General features: G+C 38.3%; 1 protein-coding gene across 4 annotated transcripts in view; it reads left to right on the top strand.

Moving 5' to 3' along the window:
- The window catches only part of LOC117985652 (small G protein signaling modulator 2-like), a 45,968-nt gene that overhangs the window by 9,423 nt on the left and 8,840 nt on the right, over positions 1 to 27,705 (top strand). For 2 of the 4 annotated variants that reach the window (XM_069500515.1, XM_034972426.2), the window contains exons 4-17: positions 10,168 to 10,331; positions 14,811 to 15,030; positions 15,248 to 15,365; positions 16,198 to 16,304; positions 16,503 to 16,627; positions 17,515 to 17,631; positions 19,125 to 19,261; positions 19,503 to 19,600; positions 19,704 to 19,842; positions 20,901 to 21,082; positions 22,222 to 22,366; positions 22,618 to 22,777; positions 23,679 to 23,865; positions 24,573 to 25,119. In XM_069500515.1, the coding sequence (XP_069356616.1) occupies positions 10,168 to 10,331; positions 14,811 to 15,030; positions 15,248 to 15,365; positions 16,198 to 16,304; positions 16,503 to 16,627; positions 17,515 to 17,631; positions 19,125 to 19,261; positions 19,503 to 19,600; positions 19,704 to 19,842; positions 20,901 to 21,082; positions 22,222 to 22,366; positions 22,618 to 22,777; positions 23,679 to 23,865; positions 24,573 to 25,119 (2,446 nt within the window). The remainder of the gene's footprint in view (positions 1 to 10,167; positions 10,332 to 14,810; positions 15,031 to 15,247; positions 15,366 to 16,197; positions 16,305 to 16,502; positions 16,628 to 17,514; positions 17,632 to 19,124; positions 19,262 to 19,502; positions 19,601 to 19,703; positions 19,843 to 20,900; positions 21,083 to 22,221; positions 22,367 to 22,617; positions 22,778 to 23,678; positions 23,866 to 24,572; positions 25,120 to 27,705) is intronic. The other 2 variants (XM_069500516.1, XM_069500517.1) reach the window with 2 other exon arrangements.

Here is a 27,705-nt window from a genome sequence, read left to right as displayed (position 1 = left end):
CGTTCTCCATTTGTCTTTATAATGTCTTTGTTCTTCATACCTAATTTATCTTTCTGAGATTGCTAATTACACTACACGTACCTACCTACCTGTGTGAACGTTAATAAATTTTCATAAGCTCCATTTTGAAGGAAAATAACAGTTAGTCTGGGTATTTACGGTATTTACCTACTCATTTCTGAACGTCGAGTCGCTATAGCGTTTTCATTATTTAAAAGCGTTTGTGAAGGGTCCTGAAAAGCACTCGTTTTGCAGATTTTGCAGATTGAAAATAAATTCTGTTTGTGAAATGTATTTCTGGATAAAATGAAATGCAATTATGCAGCTCTTTGAGTTACTCGTAGGTACCTCGTATATATCTTTGAGAATCTAGTTCTTTGGTGTCTCAAACATAAACAAAAGAGCACTACATTTAATTAACTTCTCAGGAGTAGGTAGACTCGCTTTAATAATTAGCTTAGTACCATTTTTTGCGGGCGTAGGTTTTATGGCAGGTATGTAATAAAAAAATTGAATTTTATTAAAGTTATACAAAATCTTTCTAGAACCTAATAAAATGGATTTATCTAAAATTGTAGTAAGTGCCTACCTAGAGTTGCGAACGCGCTGCGTTGCCGTCGAATTTTGTGTGTGTTAGACTTGTAAATTTTGGATTCTGAAGTTACTTACTTATATGTATATTGTATGTAAGTATGTTTCAAATTGCATCAAGCTACAGATGGGACTATGAAATATTCTCGTTATCAAGAGGGTGTGAAATTGTTTTGCGGCAATGGCGCATTTCGGACGTGAATTATTGAAGTGAGGACATCCTTGCCTCCAATCATTATTCGCTAATCTAAGCAAGTTAGTATCTATCTACCCACTACAACATTTTCTTATACTGAAATCGTATTGTTATGATATCGAAGCAAGGAACCTAAATACTATTAGAATGGTCCGGGCTAGTCGGTCCGATAGTAATCAATAAAGTTATTTCATCTTGCTGAAAGCCTGGCTTATCCATTATTCCTTGTACCACGTCCCATTAGTCTGGAATAATTTTCTTTGCGGATTTCACTCTTTTCAAATTACAAGGTCAGAGTGAAAAATTCAATAGGTAGGTACTACTTAACATGTACCAACCCACTACATAAAGCTAAATAGCTCTATTCACGACATTGTGGCAGGGCCAATCTTGGAGGCAGCTAGATTCGAGACAATCTAGGATGGTTCCTACACAGTGTGTGTGTGGACGCGAAAGAAAACTTGTGTTGGAGCGTCGAAACACCAACGTTTTACAACTCGATGAATTGACGGCGGCTGGTGTCAACATGCTGACGGCTGTCGTCGCGTGTTGGCGACTGCCGTCGACGCGATGCGCGACGATGCCCTGGACGACGACAGCATGCAGAAGTTATCCTGCATGACATGGATCATTCGCGAAGAAGAGGCTCCAGTCTATTATCCAGATCTCGTCGCCCCGGCGCGGCGGAAGCTTCGGGAAGCTACGGGAGCTCGCGCACCAAGAGGTGGGGCGGCTTTGCACCGTGACCAATAGGTGTTTGAGAGAGGAATTCGACCGCGAGGCACGCGGGGATCTGCGTGATTGTGAATGTCTGTCCCAAAAATGGGAGAAGGACACAAGGGACAAGGACAGAGATAAAAATTTTTTTTTTTAGGGAGTCAAAATGGCGCCCCGGGAAACGTAGGTATACCTACGCTAAGAGCAAGTACCGGGGGGGGGGGGGGGGGCTCTCCCATGATTCGGCCCACATAACCGAGTAGTCCAAGATCCTCGTAGTGCCAGATTTGCCCTATTTTCTGAGTAACAAAGTGTGTGGGATAGAGTAGTCTTTGCATATACCTCTAACTTTCGTATAGTTAGGTGATCTTGCTCTAGAGAGGTTGGTGGGGCCATGGGAGATGAAGGGTTGTCGTTGACAAAGTACCGCTTCTCTGTAAAAGTAAAAATTTAGTTACATGCGCGGCCTATACCTACTTTATACATGCCCCGAAATCTAAAATAATCGTGTAGCTGCGACGGAAACTTCCATTCGTGATACTTAGGTGTACCTACGTCTTAAGTAGGTCATTCCTAAAGAGTAAACAAAAATCTCTTGTATATTGTCGAATTTGTCGACGTTACATACCTAAATCATACGCACATCGCGCACAAAATCGATAGCAACGTAAACTCCCTGGCTAAGTTGACATTGCTCGTAGTCGTAAGTCGTACCTCTTAAACCGTTACCATTTGCCACAGTTCTCGACAGTTAGAGAACTTTTAATAAAACGTCGAGGCTTCGGCGTCACTGGCAGGCGTCAAATGTTTGTAAGTATAACGCGTAAAATTTCATTCCTCACGCGTCATTTTAACTTTTTGTGTCAAAAGTACGATTTTAGCATGGACCTAGAATACAAACTCAGTGGATTTTAGTCCTTATTGATGAATCGCACTTTTGACATGACAGTTGACCCATAGAGTTAAAATAGCGCGTGAGGATTCATTTTGTACGGACTATACATTTGACGTAGGTAGCCCTAAAGTAGCTTAAGGTTTAGCAGTATTTTTATTTGATTTTACGTCACCATAGCCTAATATTTAAATATATAAAAGGAAAAGGTGACTGACTGATAGATCTATAAACACACAGCTACTGGTAAAATAGGGGGTTGAAAGGGAAACGCCCATTCGTTTTGTTTCCTCCCGATGTTTTCAGCAAGTGAATTACTTGAAAGGCACATTATTCCTCAAAGTTAGAGGTGCGTTCCCGGAATCGAACCCCCGACCTCCGATTAGGAGGCGGCGGTCCTAAGCACTAGGCTATCACTGCTTTTTCTCGTGGAAAGATACGATCTGTAAATCAATAGCTTGCATAATTAGTTATTGCGATAAAATTAACAGCAGCAGCTGCTGAAACTTTGTATTAATCTCTCCAAGTCAACAATAACGAAACTACAAAGCCGACGTACTTACGATATATCACGTACTGCATATTGTAATTTAATTAATTATTAATTGATTTGCAGACAGTGAAATCTCATCGCGCCATTATTAAACTGAGGCTGAACACATTGATAAAAACACTAAAAAATCAAAGTCTGTCCGTCATACTTAGTCTAAAACATGTTTTTCGCAACCAATTCAAAAAGCATATGAAAGAATCCAAAAAAAATATTAAATAAATACGAAAGCAAAAGCATTACGCAGGGAGCCGCAGGATTTAGGCAGCTCAAGACCGTGGCGTGTGGTGGTCCTTACAAGAGACCTATGTCTAGCAGTGGACGTCTATCGGAAGGTGAGCAAGGATTGAAATATCAAAGTGGAAATACTAAATCCATTGTAGCCCGTGTGAAAGATCTTTATTTGCACATTCTAAAATAGATTTTATTAAGCGGTGATAGCCTAGTGGTTAAGTAGTCGGCCTCCTATTCGTGGATCCGGAGTTCAATCCCGGGTACGCACTTGTAGCTTTTCTTAATTTATGTGTATTTTAACTACCTAAATATAACTAAAGCAAGTAGGTTATGCTTTAACGGTAAAGGAAAATACTGAGCGTTCGCCCTAATATTCGCAAAGGTAAGTATGTGAAGTCCGTTAATCCGCACTTAGGCAGTGTGGTTGACTATATTGACCTGAACTCTTCTAATTTTTTAATTTAATTTTAATTTATTTATTGGCATCCAAAACAGATTACAATAATTAGGTAATTATAACCTAATTCCACAATACAACTTTTCGTTCTTATTGTAAGTAATCCTAAATGGTTTCACAGCATAACCAGAGTTTACAAAGCACGCGTATTATAAATAACAATATAAATAATAACCTAATAATTAATAATGTTAGGCAGAAAAATGTTACTTAATTAATTTAATTATTTTATTTTCTTAGAGAAGATTGGATTCCGAGAGGAGATTGATAATGTTATGATATGACTGATATAAGTAAAGATTTCTTGTAAGGGCCGGGTCCATTGTTTTATTCCACCGAGCATGATCCCCTTTGAGCTATTCCAAATATTGTCGCGTTATCACGTAGCTATCCTGCTGCGTCATGTAATTAATTAACGTAGTGATATTAGATTTCATCATGACTTACAAGTTATACGAATGAGTACTTACGAGTGATAGGAATAAACGTGAGTTGTAACTTACCGTGGGAACTCTTCGGAATTTTCGGAATAAAAAGTAGCCTTATGTTACTCTCCACGTCTTTTTTTTTACCAATAAACCAACAAACCAACAAACAAACACACTTTCGCATTTATAATAAGGGTACTGATTTTATCATGATTTACCCATGTAAGCCATGATACCATGTAATCAGCAAGTCTATTTCGTATTTACTATTTAGTAGCTTTGTTATTTAGTTGTACACTACGGAAAGGGTAAATCTAATGGGATTCCATAGCACTTGACTTTATCGAACAAAATGAGACAAATGTCATCCTAATTTGTTCCATAGAACTACATAAAGTAATGTAATAATTACCTTTCCTTCAAAAGGAAACAAGGAAAGCTTATAGGATCACTTCGTTGTCTGTCTGTCCGTCTGTCGTGTCTGTCAAGAAAACCTACAGGGTACTTCTCGTTGACGTTAATGATGAAGTTTGTCAGTTAGGTAAAAAACCGTGAATTTGTGGTTACATCACAAAAAAAATGTGTTTATGAACAAATAATTTGTATTTTCAATTTTCAAAGAAAGATAAACATATACCAGATGGGGTATCATATGAAAGGGGTAGCATATCACCTGCACATTCTAAAACAGATTTTTATTTATTTTTATGTATAACAGTTTTTGATTAATCGTGTAAAATGTCGAAAAAATACACGAGTATGGAATCCTCGCCCTCGTTGCGCGAGTCTGACTCGCACTTGACCGGTTTTTTTCTTTATATTATATGTAAGTACTAAGTACTTGTTTCAGTCTTAGGTCATAGCCAAATCAATATTAAGGCACCTGTTATCTGAATTCTGATGGCAACGGCAAGAGCAAGTGCCGAACGGGCGCCCTCCCGCGATTTGGCCCATATAACCGAGAGGTTGGTGGGTTGGTGGGGAGGTGGAGGGTTGTTGCCTGATGGATAGGAACCAAGCGGGCACCGATGGAGGCGAGCCGCTATTAGTACTAAAAGGATAAAGTATACCAAATAAAAGGAGCAAGACGTGACCCTACAATCAAAATTAATTTGTGTTTTACTTCAGTTGTAAGTGCCGCTATAAAAGACAAAAACGCCTTTGAAAGGCGACACCTTGCAAGACGAGAGCGTATTAAATTAAATTAATAAAAACCGGTCAAGTGCGAGTCAGACGAAGGGTTCCGCACCATCGTACGAGTAATAAATAACGCTAGTAAGGCGTGCCATTCAAAATGATGGGCCGATTACTGCCACTTTTGGTACGATTACACGTACCGAGTAGTGAAGCGAGACAGTAGAATGTCACTCGGCCGAGACAGTGCTGTGGCTGAGAAATTGTGGCGAAATTGCACTCGTTAAAGTGTTTATACCAACCGAGTATTCAGCCGAGGACACTGACTCGCCACTGTACTCGTTAGGTGTAATCATACCATTAAGGAAGTTAGCATTAGGTATATTCGATGCACTAGCTTATGCCCGCGACTTAGCCTTTTTTTGTGATTCACAAATTTACGGTTTTCGGATTTTTTCGTTTACATGTGCTATAAGATATTGCTACCTCCCAAGTTTCGTGATTCTAGGTCAACGGCAAGTTCCCTAATTATAGGTTTTGATGCCTTGAGTCTTGACAGACACGACAGACAGACAGACAGACAGACAGACAGATACTTAGATAAAGAAGTAATCCTATAAGAGTTATTTTTCTCTAGAGATACGGCACCTTAAAAACAAAGTAGACAGTTTTGAAGATAAATTCTGTGTAGGTGAATAGTTCACTGAAACCAAATTATGTTATCAAAGTAAAGTTTCTTATAATATTAATTCAAGCTAAGTATGTTTTATAGGTAGGTATATTATGTAACATGGAATTTAGGGAGAAAGCAAATATGTACGGTATTGTACATGTACGTGACAAGTACCTACAAAATAACAAGCATAGTGCCTCAGGCTGTTGGTACTCGGTAGGTTACAATAAAATACAATCGACCTTCTCATTTCTCCCCCGTCAATGGGGAATTTGGGGGCCACTAATAAGTCGCCGGCAACTATTTCAATAACCGCTTTTGTCCCAACTGAATAACAGCCCTTATCGAGAGAAAATAATTTTCTGTTTTATTGTACCAATACGTAGGTACTATATCTAGTTAGATATAGTTCAAATTCAAAGCATATTTTATTCAAAGTGGGTGCCTATAGTACGCGACAGGTCGAGATGGCAATCGGGGTGGGGACACCCCGCACAGCCGTGCGACGTGCGGGTGTGCGGGGCGTCCCCTCGCCTCATTCCCCGGTTGCTATCTCAACTTTTCGCGTAAGTACCTATATATTATTATCATAGTGCACTTTTTGATTGTCAACTGTGGAATTTGTAAGATAATTAATTATGTAAACTTAAAACTAAAGCTACGAGGGTTCCAAACGCAACCTGTTAATTAAGAGACCCGCTTTGAGAAGAAGCCCATCACAACAAACTAGTTTTACACGTGCCTTAAGAGGGTGGTGTGATCTAATAATCTAGTCGTTACAGCTCATAAGTATCTGTAAGGCACCATTTCCACGGACGAGAGAATCGCGGCGATAGTCTCGCCGTATGACAAAATGCAGAAATGCAGATGGTACCTTAATGGTTCTGGTTCAAAATAACCTAAATTTCAATCTAGTGCGCAAACCCATACATGAATAAGTAGTACCTACTACCGTATCTACTCATGTGGTACTGCGGCTATTGACAAACAAAAAGTGTATAAAGCTACCTATTATGAATAAACTAGCTGATGCCCGCGACTTCGTCCGTGTGGATTTAGGTTTTTTTTAAAATCCCGTGGACACTTTTTAGTTTTCCAGGATAAAAAGTTGCCTATGTCCTTCCCCGGGATGTCAGATAACTCTGTACCAAACATCAAAATCGGTTAAACTGTTGGGCCGTGAAAAGCTAGCAGACAGACAGACAGACACACTTTCGCATTTATAATATTAGTATGGATGGCTTTGACTTTGACTGTCGCATTCGGATCGGATGCAGTGTGTAAAGAGCCTTATGGTAGCAATAGTAGATAGGTGCCTATTGTTTTTTATGTGTAGGGATAGGTGAGAAGATTCTCAGGATAAATTAATGTTTTAGGTAATTCCTGTAGCGACATAATATTATCACAGTTTAACGAAATACTACCAGTTGTTCGACGCCTTTGAAGTCGAGCAATGCCGCCGCTCGTGTAGGTATATACGTGTTCCTACGCAAATATGCAAGGATTGTCACAAAATTGGGATTAAAATCGCGGGGAAATCGGTGAAATTTTAGACCCTTGTTCTGTTTAGAATTCGTATAGCATCCGTAGACAGAACATTAATGCACCATTTTATGATAGAACTTACTAAACGACACTTAAAATATTTAAAACCACGCTCACGTAAACCCTCGTCCATCAATCACGCAGACTACGGGAATCTGCGTGCAGCGGGCCGCGCCGCCCGCGCTCCGCAACCCACCCCACCGTTGCTCTGTACAAGTACATTCGTAATTGGACTGTATATTTCAAGGCTGTGATATTATTATCTTTCTTCTGTAATAAGTGAATATTGTACCTACGTAAATATTGAACGCGTAGAAATTCAATATTAAGTAGGCATATTGTAATGAAGGATATTAAAATGCTACGCGCGAAAGTTTTTCGAAAAGTTATTGCAAGCAATAACTTTTCGGCCAAGTAGGCGTAGCTCTTAGCGGTCGTACTTCACATAGCTTAGGGAGTTCCATTAATCACTACCTAAGCACCTAGCTAGGGGTTTCCTGGGACAATACGGCGAGCTCTCAGATCCTTCCATTTATTATCATAATTTACTACTTAAAGATTATTAATAATCTTCTAATCCTCGGAACGGCTGAACCTATTTTGACGGGACTTTCACAGGCAAGTAGAGGATTAACCAGAGAGTAACATAGACTACTTTTTAACAGACTTTCAAAAAAGGAGGAGTTGTCTTTTTTAACATCGTCTCTATGATACTTATTAGACGTGCGGGCTCGCCACTGAAATTAGATCTATGGAACTTAAGAAATTAGAGAGTGTAAAAAAGCTTTTCCACCAGTGTCACAAGAAACTCATCAAATCCGTACTAAAAGATTTCGTGAGTTGAGGTTGGAAGCGTTTTATTGCGATCCATTTGTGATTTAGATCGCCCACTCTCCTTGATTGCATACTTAATGGGATTTTACGTTGTTATAACTTTCCTGTGAAATTGATTTCAGAATAATTATTTACTTTAATGACCATTTTCTGCTAATAAAATTACTGTTACAAACTGTTAGTTATTGTAACTAGATGATGATACTTCGTCCGCGTATATAATATGTTTTTAAAAAATTCGTGAGGACTATGGACTTTTCCGGGAGAAAAAGATTTTAATGTGTTAATTCAAGGTACAATCTATCTCTCTTCCGAATTTCAGCCAAATCTGTCTAGTCGTTTTTGCGTAAAAGAGTAACAAACATACCCACACATACAGACACACTACAGTGGTTTGTATAGTGATGCGATACCCTTAGTTAGTTAGGGGCCATATTATAAAATATTAAATAAGTGGGTAAACCCCGATTTAAAACTTATTTTCATTATTATTTGGACATTACCCAAAAACGTTGGGTAATACTAAGTAAACCCGGGTAAACCTAAGTTTATTCCAACTTCCAACCTTTACCCGTAACGTATGTACGTACTCGATGTGTATTGCAACAAGACTGACGTTGGCGGCAACGAGCGAACGTTGGTTTGGTGCAGATTCCTATGAAAAAAACCGTTAACCGACACAGAACAGCTAACTTCCAAATAGGCATGGGGCGGGCCACTGTTGGGACAAATTCTAATTTCCCGATCCACACGTTGGGCGAACAGTGATGAGCCCAGCGTTGGGGCCAACGTGTGGAGCCGTGTAGATTGGACTCTCTATGGTCGCTCATAAATATTTATTGAATTTCAGTTCGTACCTAGGTATGCGGGACGTGGGTAGCACTAGCGTCTAACTTTCGAGGATTCAAATTATTATTCCTAACTTGTATGATACCCTAAACATTAAAGTATTCTGTGCCCTAACTCCTAAGTTCTAAATACGAATATGTACTTTGAATGATAAAAGTTCCAAGAATGTTTTTCTATTCTTGCTTTTTACATGTAGCTAGGTGAAGTTTAGATAAAAGGTTTTAGGAATTTAATAGCCGTAACAAAAACACGGCTTCTGGCTTAAACTGACGTAAACTAGTGCGTTATAAGCAATTAAAATAACCAAGAGAAGAGAACAAGAAATAATGGTGAGTAGCGCGCCCAGTACTAACCAGACGCAGCGTTGTAATCAGCCAGAATGCTGGCAGCGGAGGGCACGCCAGTCATACGGTCAACGTTGGGCTCGGAGAGACAGCCAACAGCCATGCAAGCGAAGATCTAGCATCTTGGGGGCTTAAATACCAAAGAGTGAAACGAATGAATGAACTCTTTTGCTGGGCAGCGCGTTTTTATTATTATTCAGATACAAGTTAGCCCTTGACTGCAATCTCTCCTGGTGGTAAGTAATGATCCAGTCTAAGATGGAAACAGGTTAACCTGGGAGGAGTATGACAGTTTTTATTAAACCCATGCTCCTTTGGTTTCTACACGGCATCGTACCGGAACGCTAAATCGCTTGGCAGTACGGCTTTGCCGGTAGGGTGGTAACTAGCCACCCTATGACCATATATGAATGAGCGAGACAATACAGCCTCGTTTGTGTTTCCCATGTCACATTTCGACTTTTTCTTCTGATGAACCAATCCTGTGTTTATTTAGATCTTTTATTATCAAGATGAGTGATAATACGACAACCCTGTGCCATGTTGAATTTTTCAATAAATCAATTGCCAGTGTCACTCAGGATGTCATGCAGCCAAATCTGTTCAAGCATTTAGAAGTTATGGTGGAATAACTCAATATACATGAACCCTGAAACATTACACAGACTCCTTTTATTGGGCATTCGTAATAAGATTAGAAATAATGGTAAGTTTCTCCCGCAGCACTGTCCAGAAGCAGCGCTGGTGTCAGCCAGAGTGCTGGCAGCAGAGGGCACGCCAGCCACACGGTCGGCGTCTGGCGTGGAGAGGCGCCCGTCCGTCCCGCGGCCGCCGCTGTGCAAGCGAGGATCTGGCTCCTTGTTGTCACAGTCACCACCGCAATCCAAGTAAGTGAAGCATGGAAATACAAATTTAATTTTAAGATGCCCTATATTTTATAATTTTTTTAAAATCTCAACTGCCTACTATATTTTTGTACTATATTTTTTGTCGAGATGACAATTATCAGGGTGGGGTCACCCGCTGTGATGCATTAAATGCAGCACAGCATGCAAAACTGATTAAAAGCATTAAACACTGACCACAAATGTTGTGGTCAGCTTTTAATGCTTGGGTAATTAACCTTCGAGTGATAACTAAGCAGAACCTTTGCAGTGCGGAGCGTGGAAAGACCGAGCAATGCAAGTTGCAACATTGTTCTTCTCAGGTACTTCATGGGCGTACGAACAAAAAACCCGGCCAAGTGCGAGTCAGGCTCGCGCATCGAAGGTTCCGTACTACAGTCGTATTTTTTCTACATTTTGCACAACAAATCAAAAACTATGATGCATAGAAATAAATAAAAATCTGTTTTAGAATGCACATGTAAAGCCTTTTCATATGATACCCCACTTGATATAGTTATCTTAGTTTGAAAATTGTTTATGACCACAATTTAATTTTTTTTGTGTGATGTAACCACAAATTCACGGTTTTCAGATTTTTCCCCTAATGTCTGCTATAAGATCTACCTACCTGCCAAATTTCATGATTATAGGTCAACGGGAAGTACCCTGTATGTTTCTTGACAGACAGACGGACAGACAGACAACAAAGTGATCCTATAAGGGTTCCGTTTTTCCTTTTGAGGTACGGAACCTTAAAAAGATTCATGACGTCAGTGAAGACATTTTTGAGAATAGCATACGTACTGGAGTGATTTAAACACAGCAAGATTAGCGGTTTATAGCTGAACTACATACCTATAAATACAACGAATACCAATAAAAACGTCACGTTTTAGTGGTACTTGCAGGGGTGATTAATATCTCTTTTCTCTGCCTAGAATTAAAATTGAAGTTTGTGATGTAACCTTTTCCATGATGGGCAAGTGGTTTTTTTTGGATAATGGATATGTCGGCCAACTTGTCCCATGGTTCTTTCACGAACAAATTATTTGGATCATCAATTTCTTTACTATATCTATACACCACGTAGATAGTATATTATATTATGCTTATAAAACATTATTTTTGAATTTGTAGATACAATTTTTAAAGTCGATAAACGATAATCTTGTAATATTCTTGTAATAAAATAAAGAGTAAGTATAATTTTTCGTAGCCAAAATTGTGCTTAAGTAAACCTATCTTAAATCAGCCACAGACCGTAACGCAACGTTTAAAGAAAACTCGCAGTGATTCTCCGAATTTAAGAATGAAAATCAGCGTCACAAATCTTGAATAAACTGAAAAAAAGGAAATTATATTTCAGACCACACGATTCTTTATTCCAGTTTCTAAAGAACAATCCCATTTAAACTTCCTCAACTTTTCCGAGAATACAGGCAAAGTTTTAAAGTGCACGTTGTACCTACCTACTTACATTTGAGCATAAAATTCTCAAAGCGCCATCTCCACTAGCGAGGGAATTGCGGCGATAGTCTCGCCGTGTGACAAAATTCGATACAAACTATCGCCGCGTTAGTATCGCCCTCTGGAGATTGGCTCATAAGAGTTTGTATCGAATTTTGTCACACGGCGAGACTATCGCCGCAATTCTCATATCCGTGGAGAATGGAGATGGTGCCTTAGTAGGGAGGAAATCGTATAAAACAAATTCTATTCCACCATTTTACCACTTGCAGAAACAACGTCGCGATTTATTGGATTGCGATATCCTTGTAATGTGTTTTATATGTGAAGGATTTTATTATTAAGCTGACTTTACGCACGGATTGCCGATGATATTATTATGATATTTTCAATAGGCATCTCGATTTCTATAGGTACCAATTATATTTTCATCGCCATACAAAGTACCTATGCGACAGGTCGAGATGGCAATTGTGGTATGAGCGGGGGGACGCCCCGCACACCTGCGCTTGCCCGCACCGGGTTAGCGCGCGGTCTGTGCGGGTGTTCCCTCCCCAATTACCATTTCAAGTCGCGTACCTACTATACAAATATAGTACGCGACAGGTCGAGATGGGGGTCGAGAATGGACGCGGTCGGGCGAGCGCGGGTGTGCGGGGCGTCCCTCCGCCTCATACCCCGATTGCCATCTCAACCTGTCGCGGACTATATCAACAAAAATGTTCATATAGATACTTACCTAGTCGTTTCGCTGGCATTTCAGTAGAGGAAAATTGGTTAGCGAAATTAAGTTGGCTTCGCGTTAGGTCGCGGAAATTAATTTTAATGCCATCACTCGCTCAGTGGCTGCGGCCGGTAGCTGGCGCAAGGATTAATCTATTCATTATTTCATCATTCCACTTATCATCATCATCATCAATATCAATATCATCAATACTTATAATAAAACTGTAACAGGTCAAATTCTGTACATTGAAGATATTTTGATTACCTACTTATAATAAAACTGTAACAGGTCAAATTCTGTACATTGAAGATATTTTGAAAATTTTTTTTCGAGGGCACTCTATAATCGATACTGAACCCAAAACTGTAATTTTTTTCATTTTTGTCTGTCTGTCTGTCTGTCTGTATCACGGCCGCGCATGACGCTGAAACTACTGAATGGATTCCAATGAAACTTGGTACGATTTGAGGTCATACTATGAGGAAGAATATAGGATACTTTTTATCCCGAAATTCAGCATGGTTCCCGTAGGAGAGGGGACGAAAGTTAAAATGTATACTGAGTTGTAATTCATTAACGCGTAGTCCGATTTCATTCATTCTTTTATTGTTAGAAAGTGGATATTTTAAAGATTGTTCCGTAAATATTTCAAGGTCATCGGTTTTTAACCGACTGTCAAAAAGGAGGTGGTTATTTTTTCTTCATTGATTTTTTCGAGGTTTCTGGACCGATTTGCAAATTTTTTTTTTTTAAATCAACAAAAAAAGTTTACGTCGTGGTCACATATAAAATTCTGGATTCAACTCCTTAATCCTGATGCTGCAGGGTTACTGCCCGCCTGAGTTATCAAGATTCAGGAAGTGTTCATAGTGAATTCATATTGTAGGTACCTACCAAGCAACGACAACAATCCCGAAAAATCAAAGAGTTCCCGCGGCATTTTAAAAAACGTAAATCCACGCGGACGAAGTCGCAGGAATCAGCTAGTTTATCTATAAAACCGCTTTCACAAATTCACGGTTTTCAGATTTTTCCCCTAATGTCTGCTATAAGACCTACCTTCCTGCCAAATTTCATGATTCTAGGTCAACGGGAAGTACCCTGTAGGTTTCTTGACAGACAGATAGACAGACAGACAACGAAGTGATCCTATAAGGGTTCCGTTTTTCCTTTTGAGTTACGGAACCCCAAAAACGAGAGTGATCTTTAACTTGGGGTCACTAAAACAGGTCTGTTAACGGTTCTTCTTTATGGGATTGTTTCATGCCCTAGAAACCTGCAATATCCTTATTAGATAGGTACGTCTTACAATCTTATGTTCCTATCGTAAAGTCACTTTTTCGACATCGTAAAAGTTATAACTTTGCTTGTCTGTTCCTCTTTATTGACGGTTTATGACTGATCGTAAACAATAATGAGGATTACGTTGGATATTTAATCCTATGTCGATGAGTAGTTACAACAAACCAATACAATAATACCTACTATGAAAAATTCAGAAAAGCAGTATTATAGTACAGTCATTTGGTGCTCAAAAAGGGGGTTGAGTACCTGGAAAGTTTTTAGGGAGTTTTGAAAATTGGTGATTTTATAGATTTCGACTTGTTCTTTCTGAATTTTCATTTTGCCACCTCGTATCTTTGCCGCTCGCGCCGCCATCTTGTAAAAATGGTTCCCAAGTCCCAAAAACAGTTTTTGTTTTTAGGATTCGGATTTTTCGAAGTTCTCATGAAATAGAGATTAAAGAGGATTTATTTAATCGCCCCAAACCAAGCCGCGAGCGGTCGCTGGTCGCTATTATCATAATACTAGCTTATGCTCGCGACTTCGTCCGCGTGGACTTCACAAATTTCAAACCCCAATTTCACCCCCTCAAGAGTTGAATTTTCAAAAATCCTTTCTTAGCGGATGCCTACGTCATAAAAGCTATCTGCATGCCAAATTTCAGCACGATCCGTCCAGTAGTTTGAGCTGTGCGTTGATCAGTGGCGTGCACTGGATTTCAAGCCAGGGTATGCATTTAGGTATGAACTTGTTTTACGGCAGGTTATAATGAAAAAGTAAGCATTGATTTCTTACAATGAGGGTAAGCAGTGCGTTTATGCTTCTATGAGCTGCACGCCACTGGCGTTGATAGATCAGTCAGTCAGTCAGTCAGTCACCTTTTCCTTTTATATATTTAGATTGTGGCAAAAGCTATGGAACATCATTTAATATTAGGTATATTATAATAAAGATATTCAAGTCAATTTTTTACTGTAAGAGCCCTTGTCTTTTTGGTTTAGATATCTCTGGATCAGGATAGCTCTCTTCGAGCGTCAACTGGCCAAGATCATCGAGCATCTAGTCAGTAACGCAACGAGGTACTACGAGAGGGACGCACTAGTTGCGGATCCAGACTACGGCAGCATACTCAGTTCGTTGCTCGTTGGTCCTTGCGCCTTGGAATATTCTAAGGCAAAAGCACCAGCTTGCTTCTGGACAGATCCACCAGCGGATGAACTGGTAAGTTAAGTTTTTTTATTTGAGGCAGAATAAGTTTCCCAAATGTGCCGTGAATGCAGAATTTTAGTCATGTACGTCCATGATTGATTGTCAATATGTATCTTGAAGGAATTACCACAATACGCTAAGTATCAGATATATAGGTATACCTACCTAATCGTCAATTTTAAAGTTGATTTAAGGTCTTTGAGTCATTAACAATAAACTGTTTTTGTAGGTTCAGAGGCACAGGATGTCTGCCGGTACGACAACGCCACCATCAGTGCGAAGACCGATCCTCAGTTTTAGGAGAAGCCTCAATGCCTCATCTGACGACGGTGCAACTGCCACTACTGGTAAAAATACTTGTGTGCATTCAATTCTGACTTTAACCTTACTTTTACTAATTTTAAGTTGGTATCTTTTTTATCATTTGTCAGGAGAACTTTGGATGTTTGACAAAGATTCATAGAAGCAAACGGCTTTGCGTGCAGCGGTCTATGAGAATATTAAAACCTTAGAAATAATTCATCTAAGATTAAATAGTTGGTTTCATTGTTTTATTGCAAATATTGCTTTTTGAAAAGAGAAACTGCTGACTTTCTTGCCTGTATCTTCTCAGTAAATTATGCTTTTATAAGTTGTTCATTGGAGGCTATATTAATTTAATAAATTTAAATGTTTGAGTTATTTATTTAAAATTATGTAGGTAGTTAGTTGGTTTTATTTGAGTTTAAGAGTGATTCAATTCAAAAGGAACAACTTTTTGTTCTGTGTCTAATTCACGTAAGTAATTGAATTCTCGAAGCTTCTGTTTACTTTGTTCTCGGTTCGTTTCAAGTTACAGTAGTAACAAGTCTAGTTGGGTACCTATTACAAAATAACTTCTGTTCTCCAACTTGCATTTGCTAACTAACCTAGTTAGATCTCCTATACAATTAGCTTTTGTAACATTAATGTTACATTTTGTTAATTTATGTCACTATTTCATGTTTATGTGACTTCATGACATTATAATATATTTAAAACTGAACATTTTTAGTAAACTTACGGAGATTTTCGATTATTTATTAACAAACATTATATTAAATCCAGGAGTTAGAAGGAATTGGTCATTCTAACAGGATTTTTGAAAACATTTTGCTTACATAATGTCTTCGGAAATAAAAATTTATTTTTAATTTGTAGGAACGGGAAATGCAGCGGTGTCAAGTGCCAAAGATTACGTTGAGAGTTTACATCAAAACTCTAGAGCGACGCTGTTATATGGGAAAAATAATGTTCGGGTGCAACCAGTAAGTCTTCATTTCTTTTATATTTCAGGTTTCCTCTAAATTAATTTAAGTACATTAGCATAAACATTTTAAAGTGAATATTATGTTGTCCTTTCAAAATTTTAATCAAAAATATACAAAGCTTCGCTAACTAGGTAATGCTGTAAAATTGTTTTAAAAATATAAAGATTTATTGTCTATATAATTGTTCATTTTTAGAAAGACGTAGAGGAACCGATGCCTGGTTACCTCAGCCTCCACCAAACAGCTGCTGGGCTGGTTATCAAATGGACTCCTAATCAATTGATGAACGGATATGCCGAAAGTGAAGGTATTGATAAGAGGTATGTTTTAAATATTTACTAGCTATTCGTTTGTACTATCGTAGATTTTTGTACAAGATTCTTACCTATTTATATTGTTGTGATTGTTGCTTTATCAAGTGTTTTCTTGTTTAACTTTTGTTCTTGTGATATCATTATTTACTTTGTGCCTAATGGTGCTGCCACATTGCTGGTCAAAAATGTTAACAAATGTTAGGAATTGTTAGATGTTGTGAGTGCTGATACACTGATGAAAAATGTTTATTAAAATAGAACGGACCCCGCACTCTCCGCACAACTTTTTGTCGCCTGGATACAATATGTTTACAAACAAATGATAACAATTTTTTTATTTGTTACAACTTGTTAACTAACAATTTTGTTGAGAAATGTTGACTAACATGAAAACGTTTTCTAACATTGTGATCAAATGTTGGTTAGAAAATGTTTACTAATGTTTGTAAATATTTTTTAACAGCAGTGTGGCAGCACCATATTTATTAAGTAGATGCTTCTGCATTATATATTAAAGTTAAATATTTTATTTCTGAGCAAACCTACCTATTTTTTTTGTTAGAAACAAATTCTTTTACTGTGGATTCTTGAAACCTCTAGCCATTGCTAGCACAATATTCTCACTTACTTAGAAATGAATATTAATCGTATGAAAAGCACGTCTAATATTATTAGATTCAATAAATAATAATTGGATGTAGACAGTAGAATCACTTTTAGTAGGTATTAAGCTTGTATTTGCAACCTCTTGCTTGCAAGTTCATGCTTATTTCGGGGTGAATATTGAAAAGAGCGTAGGTATGCTATATTCGTTTGAATAATCAGGCTTAGCGAGTAGAAGACAGGGTAGGAGTAAAATCACTTTTAGTGTAAGCTTGTGTACCTATGTGTAGTCGGCTTCGATGGCATCTAGTGCATGCTTCGGCGTGCCCTCACGAGTGTGTTCTGTGCAGTGTAGAACCTTGCAGCGTGTACAGAAGACGATGCGCTGGCCCGCTTTGTATTGATTGGTACGTTCTACCTCTTTTTGTTTTATCCTGCTTAGCTATTGTAATTGCATGAGCTAACTACCTAGTATCTAAGTATCATGTAAATCAATTAGCTATTTATGTAAGCCATGTTTTCATCGGATTTGACTTTCCACATTATCTGTTTCGATCTCTGATATGGGTTTGTAAAGTGATCATCATCATCAACTGATAGATGTCCACTGGCTGGACATAGGTCTCTTGTGATATGGGTTTGTAAAGTGATCATCATCATCAACCGATAGATGTCCACTGGCTGGACATAGGTCTCTTGTGATATGGGTTTGTAAAGTGATCATCATCATCAACCGATAGATGTCCACTGGCTGGACATAGGTCTCTTGTGATATGGGTTTGTAAAGTGATCATCATCATCATCCGATAGATGTCCACTGGCTGGACATAGGTCTCTTGTAGGAACTTCCACACGCCACGGTCTTGCGCCGCCTGAATCCAGCGGCTCCCTGCGACTCGTTTGATGTCGTTAGTCCACCTAGTGGGGGGTCTTCCAACACTGCGTCTTCCAGTGTGAGGTTGCCATTCCAGCACCTTGGGACCCTAACGTCTATCGGTTTTACGAACGATGTGCCCTGCCCATTGCTACTTCAGGTTCCCAACCCGTTGAGCTATGTCGATTACCCTAGTTCTCTTACGGATCTCTTCATTTCTTCATTTGATCACGTAGAGAAACTACAGGCATAGCTCTCTCCATCGCCCGCTGAGTGACTGAGCTTTCTTATGAGACCCATACTTAGCGACCATAAATCTCGGACATGTTATGTCATCACTGGCCTAACTCACTGTCATCAAAGTGTGTTAGGTACATTTAATTTATTAGTAACAAACATCAGTGCAGATAATGTAAATAGCAGGGGTACATTAACATGGATTGTCGGAATGTTGTCGGATCGGTGCATAGGTACCTATACAGTAGACCCTAGCAGGCCTTATCATGTCTCTCCAGCTTAAGTACTAACTACTACATAAAAGGATAAAGAACTTTGCTTAATAGCAATTAATCATTTCTAACACAAAATAAAATAAAAGCTCGTTGCGCAGCAGGCACTCGTTCCGTCGCAGCATGACTCTGCAAAGCACGCTGCGTAACTAGATGGGTTCAAAACTTTTTATACAGACGATGTTGTGGTCGATCGATTTGACAATATTAATCGAAGTAGATGCCCTACACACAACCACTTTACTTTTTCAATCGGACCAACACTTAGTCCACTCTGTATAGTTTAGGCAAACAGGAGTCGCGTTTTTGAGTCGTGTATCTAATATTATTACAACAACATTATCGGTAAGTAACAAGTCTGAAATTATTTTGCGTCATCATCGTCACAAAAACCTAATAAGTACGGCGTAAATTAGTGACCCAAAAAAGCGACTTAAGCTACTTTGACCTACGAAAGAATTAAATAAAGATTTTAGAAATAAACAAAGTATTTACAATAAACAAAATATTTTTGCAGCGTTTACTGGGCAATGTCGCTCCAGGTGTGCGTATGGGAAGTGGTATATGTACACGTACATCGATCCCAAGCCAGCGATGCTCTCATATTAGTGGGTCAAGATGGAGTCCAGCGACCGCCTATACACTTCCCAAAAGGTGAGGATTTTTTTGGACGCACGGTTTACAAAAATCCGATCAGACAATAACAGACAAGATCCAGACGTGACTCGGATCAAATCCGTACCAGGCTCAGTCAGCCTAGCTAAAAGTTTGAAAGCTAATTGTGATGATCGCAACACCTAGCTGTAGCTGATGAGTAAGATCTGTAAAAACAGTTTAGAATACCATTAGTCCAAAAGGATAAATTTTATAGACCATTCTTTACTCTTGTTTTCAGGAGGGCATTTACTTTCATTCCTGAGCAATTTGGAAACTGGATTGCTACCACATGGACAGCTAGATCCTCCTTTGTGGTCTCAAAGGGGAACAGGAAAGGTTGTCAAGAATATATATTTTATGTTCATTTAAAGGATATTTTCAAAACAGGAATATTCTATTCTATTATTTAGTTTAGTTAGTTGAGTGTTACTATTTTTAGGTATTTGGTCGTAGCAAAATACGTAGACGACCAATGCCTAGCCTGTGCGAGAGTGGAGAATCTGAAGAACCGGACTGGGAAGATGTTGCTGGGGACTATGTATTTCGAATTGTTAACAATGCTATTGCTGATAGGGAAGGTAAGTTTAGATAGAAATATTGAATTAATCAATGGTAGTTTATTTAATGAGGAGACCGGCAATTTAAACAATGTGCCATCATAAGTTTTCAATTTTTGGCTTATTAATTTTCGCATCATTTGGATTGAACTTATATTTTTGGCTTTTTAGAAATAATTTTTTAATCATCATCACCGTCATCACGATCGCCAGCTCACTACCGAGCACGGGTATCCTCTCAGTGTGGGAAGGGTTTGGCCATAGTCCACCACCACCACCACCACCACCACCACCGCCACCACCACCACGCTGGACAAGTGCGATTCGGCAGACTTTAATATAGCTTTGAGAACATTAGGTATATGGAGGACTCTCAGGAATGCAGGTTTCCAACTTTCCTAACGATGTTTTCCTTCACTGATCTGCTGTCCCTTATTAACGACGTAGGTGTATGAAAACCCAAGTGTAATTAGGTACAATTTTTCCATTCAACTTTTAATTTTATTGTTTTGATCATAATAATGTTTAGAGCCACCTAAAATTACAATTAAGTAGGTAGATGAGATTTCTATTTAGTGTTATTCCATCCTGTGATCTGTCTGAATTCTGATATAGTTGGTGCATTTCACGAGGGCGAGTGGCTCATGCTTGCGTGTAAGTAAGGTGCAGTAAATGTGTGCGTTTGCGAGCGCTTGCTCGCGACTGATTGGTCCGTTAAACGACGTAACCACAAGTAAAGTTCACTCGCCTTCGTAAATTGCAAGAACTTTATCTTTGAGAACTTTGTAAGGATAACAATATTATTAACTAGGTAGCTGATTCCCGTGACTTCGTCCGCGTGAATTTACGTTTTTCAAAATCCCACGGGAACTCTTTGATTTCCCGGGATAAAAAGTAGCCTATGTGTTAATCCAGGGTGTAATCTATCTACATTCCAAATTTCAGCCAAATCCGTCCAGTAGTTTTTGCGTGAAGGAGTAACAAACATACACACACATGCACACACACACAAATACACACATACACATACAAACTTTCGCCTTTATAATATTATAGTCGGGATTTTTGTTATTTTTTAGCTATGCGTCATTCACTACTAGAACGCGTGGTGCATTCTCCACCGCGTACGCCACGACGTCCGTTGGCATCCACGTCTACAACGTCTTCAGACTCGTCCACCATGTCCGTGGATTGTCCGACATCCGTTGGACTCAATGGACACCCACCTGCGTTATTGACGCCAAATCCTATTGTTGAAGAGGTACCATTTTTTTTTAATAAAGAATATTATAGCCAAGTTAATTGCTGACTTATATTCCCCTTTCCCCTCCAATTAAGCGTAAAGCTTGTGCTAGGAGTAGGTACGACAATAGTGCAACGGGTGGGATTTGAACCGGCGACCTTTCGGTTTTCAGTCTGCACCTTTAACCGTTGAGCTATCGAGGCTCTATTTTATTTAACAAATCTAAAATACAGGGTGTAACCCGAACGCAGGCAAAAACGAAGACAGGTGATAGTACTGATGATCAGTGATATATGATACCACAAAAAAAACGCGAAAAAAAACAGTAGGTACCCTTATTATAAATGCGAAAGTGTGTTTGTTTGTAGGTTTATTGGTTTGTTGGTTTAATGATTTGTTGGTTTGTCCTTCAACTACGTCGCAACGGAGCAATGGATCGACGCGATTTTTTGCATGGGTATAGTTTTTGCGTGAATGCAATCCAAAATCACTCTTGTACTATTGTTTAGATTCAATTTTTTTTTTCAAACCACATAGAATTTCACAAGCAGCAACAATAATGTACCAACTCCTTCCATTTGATCGGATCCAAAGGCGGGCTGTTCGACTTGTGGACGATTCCAAACTAACCGGCTCGTTGGAAAGCCTGGAGCACCGCAGAGACGTTAGCTCTCTATGCGTATTCTATCGCCTGTATAATGGGGAGTGCTCTGAAGAGCTTTTTGACCTCATTCCACCCTCTTTTTTCTACAACCGCACCGCGCGCCACCGTAAGGAATTTCACCCTCACCATCTGGGTGTCTGGTGCACTTCGACCGTCCGCTGCGCCAGATCCTTCTTTCCACGCACGTGCAAACTGTGGAACCAACTCCCATCGGCGGTGTTCCCACTAGATTATAACATGGGGTTATTCAAGGGGCGGACCAACAAATTCCTAAAAGGCCGGCAACGCATCGGCGGCTCCTCTGGTGCTGCAAATGTTCGTGGGCGGCGGTAATCACTTAACATCAGGTGACCCGTCTGCTCGCTTGCTCGCTATATCTATTTAAAAAAAAAAAATAATAATAATGACAGTCACAATGAATCCCGTACTAAAGCAACATTCGTGTTACAGCAAAAGTTTGATTAATTTAATTTGTCTCATTTTGACTTTCCAGACAGCGTCCATTGAATTGGTATGCAGTACCATGCGTCGTCAGATAATCTCGAGAGCATTTTACGGCTGGCTGGCATATTGCCGACACCTATCTACCGTGCGAACTCATCTTAGTGGTCTGGTGCATCCTAATATTGTACCCAGAGGTTAGACTTACTTACTAATTTATCTTTATTATCTTGCTTATATGTATAGAAATACCTCTATAAAAGAAGGAAAGAGTTCATCATCTTCATCATCATCATCATCAACAACAACAACAACAACCGATAGACGTCCACTGCTAGACATAGGTCTCTTGTAGGGACGTCCATACGCCACGGTCTCGCACCGCCTGAATCCAGGGGCTCCCTGTGACTCTACTGACGTAGTTTTAGACGTATTTTCTTTGATTTAGATGAAACTGAAGCTGGTTTAACAGAAGAGCTATGGCGATCAATGATGGACAACAGAGGCGTAGTTAATGACAAAGATGAAGTATATAGAATAGTTTACTATAGTGGAGTACAACATGATATCAGAAGAGAAGTTTGGCCTTTCCTACTTGGATACTACGAGTTAGTATTAAATTTGGTTTACGACAAACATAATAATATGTAAAGTGTAATTTTTATATTGGTGCAATCAAACAGCAAAATATTAAAATGAAAGATTGTATGAAAAACCGGCCAAGTGCGAGTCTCACTTGCGCACCGAGGGTTCCGTGCTCGGGTATTTTTTTTGACATTTGGAACTATAAATCAAAAACTATTATGCACAAAAATAAATAAAAATCAGTTTTAGAATATACAGGTAAAGCCCTTTCATATGATACCACACTTGGTATAAATTTCTTACTTTGAAAATTGAAAATACTAATTATTTGTTCACGAACACATAATTTTTAGTACTTCCCGTTGACCTAGAATCATGAAATTTGGCAAGTAGGTAGATCTTATAGCTGACATTTGGGGAAACATCTGAAAACCGTGAATTTAGGGTTAGATCACACAAAAAAAATTAAATTGTGGTCATGAAGTAATAATTAGTATTTTCAACTTTCGAAGTCAGTGATTATATCAAGTGGGGTATCATATGAAAAGTCTTCACCTGTACATTCTAAAACAGATTTTTATTTATTTTTATGCATCATAGTTTTTGAATTATCGTGCAAAATGTCGAAAAAATACGACTGTAGTACGGAACCCTCATTGCGCGAGCCTGACTCGCACTTGGACGGTTTTTTTTTTAATCATATAACCACAAATTCACGGTTTTCAGATTTTTCCTTTATTCGTGCTGTAAGACCTACTAACCTGTCAAATTTCATGATTCTAGATCAACGGAAAGTACCCTATAGGTTTTCTTGACAGACACGACAGACGGACAGAAAGACAGACAGACAACAAAGAGATCCTATAAGGGTTCCTTTTTTCATTTTGTGGTACGGAACCCTTGAAATCAATCAAACATTTTCAGATTTGGCTCAACAGCAGATGAAAGGAATGAACAAGATGCAACATATCGGCGACAATATGAGACAACTATGTCTGAGTGGTTATGCGTAGAAGCTATTGTGCGACAACGTGACAGAGAAGCTACGGCTGCATCGATCGCACGACTAACTGAATCTTCAGGAAAACCTCGGCCCACAGAATCTAATGAGGTAAGATTATAGATTGTTTATTATTATATATTACAATAAATCTACTCCCTTTACAGCCTTTCGCACTGCCAAGGGTAGAGATCTTTTATAGAGATAAGTGCTTCCATGTCCATTTTTTCTTTCTTTTCTCTATATTGTTACAACTTTCTGGTACAAATAAAAAACCAGCCAAGTGCAAGTGAGACTCGCGCACCGAGGGTTCCGTACTACAATCGTATTTTTTCGTCATTTTGCACGATAAATCAAAAACCATTATTCATAAATATAAATAAATAGGTACCTATCTATTTTAGAATTTACATGTAAAGGCCCTTTCATATTATGATTCCCCACTTAGTATAGTTAACTATCTTACTTTATTTGTTCATGAACACATATTAATACTTTTTGTGATGTAACCACAAATTCACGGTTTGAGATTCCCCGTACGTGTGCTATAAGACGTAGTACCTGCCTGCCAAATTTCAATGATTCTAGGTCAACGGAAAGTACCCTATAGGTTTCTCGACAGACAGACAGACAGACGACAAAGTGATCCTATAAGGGTTCCGTTTTCCTTTGTAAGTACGGAACCCTAAAAAATATGCGGTATTTGTTTATTGTATTAAGTAGGAGCCCAGATAAATTAATTAACTAGATGAACAGTAAATTAATTAGAAACCATATTTTTTGGACAAGCTTAGATAGAAAATTTACTTATTAAACAGGTATTCGAAGATGACTGCAGTGTAATATCAGATAATCCACCAATAGTCTCACCAGAGCCTAGTGAGAATGAACAAAAGAAACCAGATTCTAAACCAGTCCTCTCAAGAGCACCGAGTATAGATGAAGTTGATAATATTGAAATGGATTCAGAAGAGAAAGGGAAAGAAGAAGCTAACGTTAACGGGGAGACTGCAACTAGTGATAGTAGGGAAACCCTTGATATTGACAGCCTTAATGATATTGATGATGATGACGAAGACGAAGAAGTATACATTAAGAGCGTTGTTGAAAATCCGGATATGAGAAGAGAAAGTATAGCTGAAATTAAAAGGCTAGCAGAAGGAATAGTACAAAAGGGTGACGGAAGAGGATTATTATGTAGTGTAGATAGTGCCAATGAAAACAAGTTAAATGGTAATGGTGATTTTAGGTCGTCTTTAGATGAAACTCAAGCAAGTACACATCAGCAGCATACAAGTGTGATAATTACTAATCCTTCAGTAGATATAGCACCGTCTGGCTCTCCTGCATCTGGTGGTACTACAGGTAAAACATTATAAATCAATCTTTGAATTAATCTAACAGTCTTTATAAAACTTCTTCGTAGGTACTTATACTATAAAAATATGTCATGACGTAGGTATCCATTTATTGTAAAAGTTACCATAAACCATCTCTCTTTTACTTAGTAATTTATATAAATGACTAGCTTATGCTCGCGACTTCGTCCGCGTGGACTACACAAAGAACATCGGCGTGGGATTACCTGAATGTTTTAGGAAGCGTCTAGAAATGTGACCTATGCAAAACTTAGTAATTTAATTGGTTAGTTTTTATACAAAATTAGTTTTGTAAGACTTTATCGTAGATTAAATTATTAAATTAATAAATTATTGGGGCCGATTCTCTAGTACACAATCTCTAAACTAAACTAAATTAACAGGTCTAAATCTAGTGCTTTCCTTTACCGCAAGCAACATTATGAAAGAGATAGCAATAGATTTAGACGTGATATTTTAGTTTAGTTTAGAGATTGTGTACAAAGGAATTAGCCACATTATTTGATTAAATTCATATCAGCCCCCCAATTGTGTAAGAATAACCATTTCATGGCTATCGCAATCGTCAAGAAATTCTGCCCTTTGATTGGTTGATTCGCTGTTTACATTTTTTCACAGCCAATCAAAGGGCAGAATTCTTGACGATTGCGATAGCCATGAAATGGTTATTCTTACACAATTGGGGGGCCGGTGTTGGTTATAATGACAAAACATTACCAGAGTTGCCACTCTAGAAAAAGTTACCTTTAAAATAGGTATTTCGTTATTATTAAGTAATAAATAAAACTGTTAATAAATCAATGCTTACAAACTATATTTATTATTGTGCTAACTATTACCCGCAGCTTCGCCCCCACGTGGCTCAAGGAAAGAATAATTTACAACAATTTTTGATGTAATAGTTGGTTTGTAATGGTTGGTTAATGGGAACAGTTTATTTGTCTGCGCTTAAACTTGCTTTACGGCTCTAGGCTCTAGTGTAACTATAATCATGCAAAAAATTACATCAATCCGTAGTTCCGTTTCGCATTTATAATATTATGGTTAGGTATATTCCGTAAATGCATCAACTTAATTTTACCAGAACATCTCTACACAATGTCCGATACAAAACTTTAGTGCATACCTAGACTTGTTAGATACCAAACCATCGCACTTACATCCGCGCTTATTTACAGTAGGTACGCTGCAGAAAATAATGTACATCAACCTTTAGAATGAGATTTCGGTTTTGTAGAGCGTTGTTTCTGTCACTCATACCTATGTGACGTTTTGTCAGTCTTAACGACAGAGGCGATGCTCTACAAAACCGCTACCTCTTTCTAAAGGTCGATGTACATTATTTTCTGCCGCGTAGGTACTGTATATTAGTGTTGAGTTTACTGGACGTCTAAAAAGTTGAATATTTTCTTTTCTTTATACTTATAGAGCATTATCCAAGAGCTATTAAACAACTTATATATTGTAAGTCGTAATTAAAATAAAATTAATGGCAACACTTATTGCCATTGCCATCTTGACCAAGTCTTGACAAGTATTTATAATCGCTGTTGTTTTAAATGAGGGTTTATATTAAAAGCAGAATAAATGAAAAAGGTTTTATATCTGATTTTTAATAGAAGAATAAAAACTTTTGATTTTTAATAGATTATTGGAATGTCATCTGAACATAGAGATAGCATATGCATCTGAATAAGATAAAACCTTACAGGATAATATATGGTAAAAATTGGGTTAAGAGATTTTTAATACCTACAAATTAAATAACTTCAAGACTTGTATTTCATTTGTATTCGCAGTTTTTTTCCAGTTTCTAGTTTATCGTTAGTTAATCACAAGCTTCCTCTCTGATTATCTCGTGTGTTTTGGCTCTATCAAAATATGAGAGCCTTGCTCCGGATTGGTTGCATATTGCCTTTCTAGAAGAAAGAGGTAGTTACCAACCAGTTCCATTGTCAAATCGGAACTGTTTACGTGCATAACAACTAAACTATAATCACAGACTAGTACATCATGCTAAATACTGAAAAAGATCTTTTATAGACAATGCTAATGCCAATGGCATGTAAAGGACCATTGTTTAGTAGGTAAGTATCTTAGCTGTGCTCGTTTGCTACTCTTTGTGCGCATGCGCGTGATTCGTGCATTTGCAGTTGCAAATGTCACTTGTCAGAGTCTCTGACTCACGAGTTGGGCACACAACTCTTAAGTGTTTTTACTTGATAATATTAATGCATCAATCTTGCATATACTACCAACCAAAGAGTATGTAACCACTACGTTACTTTCATAATCTCAAAATATAAAAATATTAATATCTTTTTTTTGGTGGATCCTGAAATGAAAAATCTTGGTGATTATGTTTAAGTAATGGACCCCCTGTGGTATTAATATTTTTTCCTACATAGACGCATTCAAGGTAAAATTTTGTTTGAAGCTCGCCTTTGTTCTTTAAAATTCATATTTCACCCTCTTAGGGGTTTAATTTTCAAAAATCCTGACTAAGCGGATGCTCACGTCATAATAGATCAGTCAGTCAGTCTTCTTCTCGTTTTATATATTTAGATGTCTC

Source organism: Maniola hyperantus, chromosome 9 (assembly GCF_902806685.2).
Source record: "Maniola hyperantus chromosome 9, iAphHyp1.2, whole genome shotgun sequence".
In the NCBI taxonomy this organism is placed as follows: Eukaryota; Metazoa; Arthropoda; class Insecta; order Lepidoptera; family Nymphalidae; genus Maniola; species Maniola hyperantus.
This window is presented reverse-complemented; position numbering and strand designations above follow the sequence as displayed.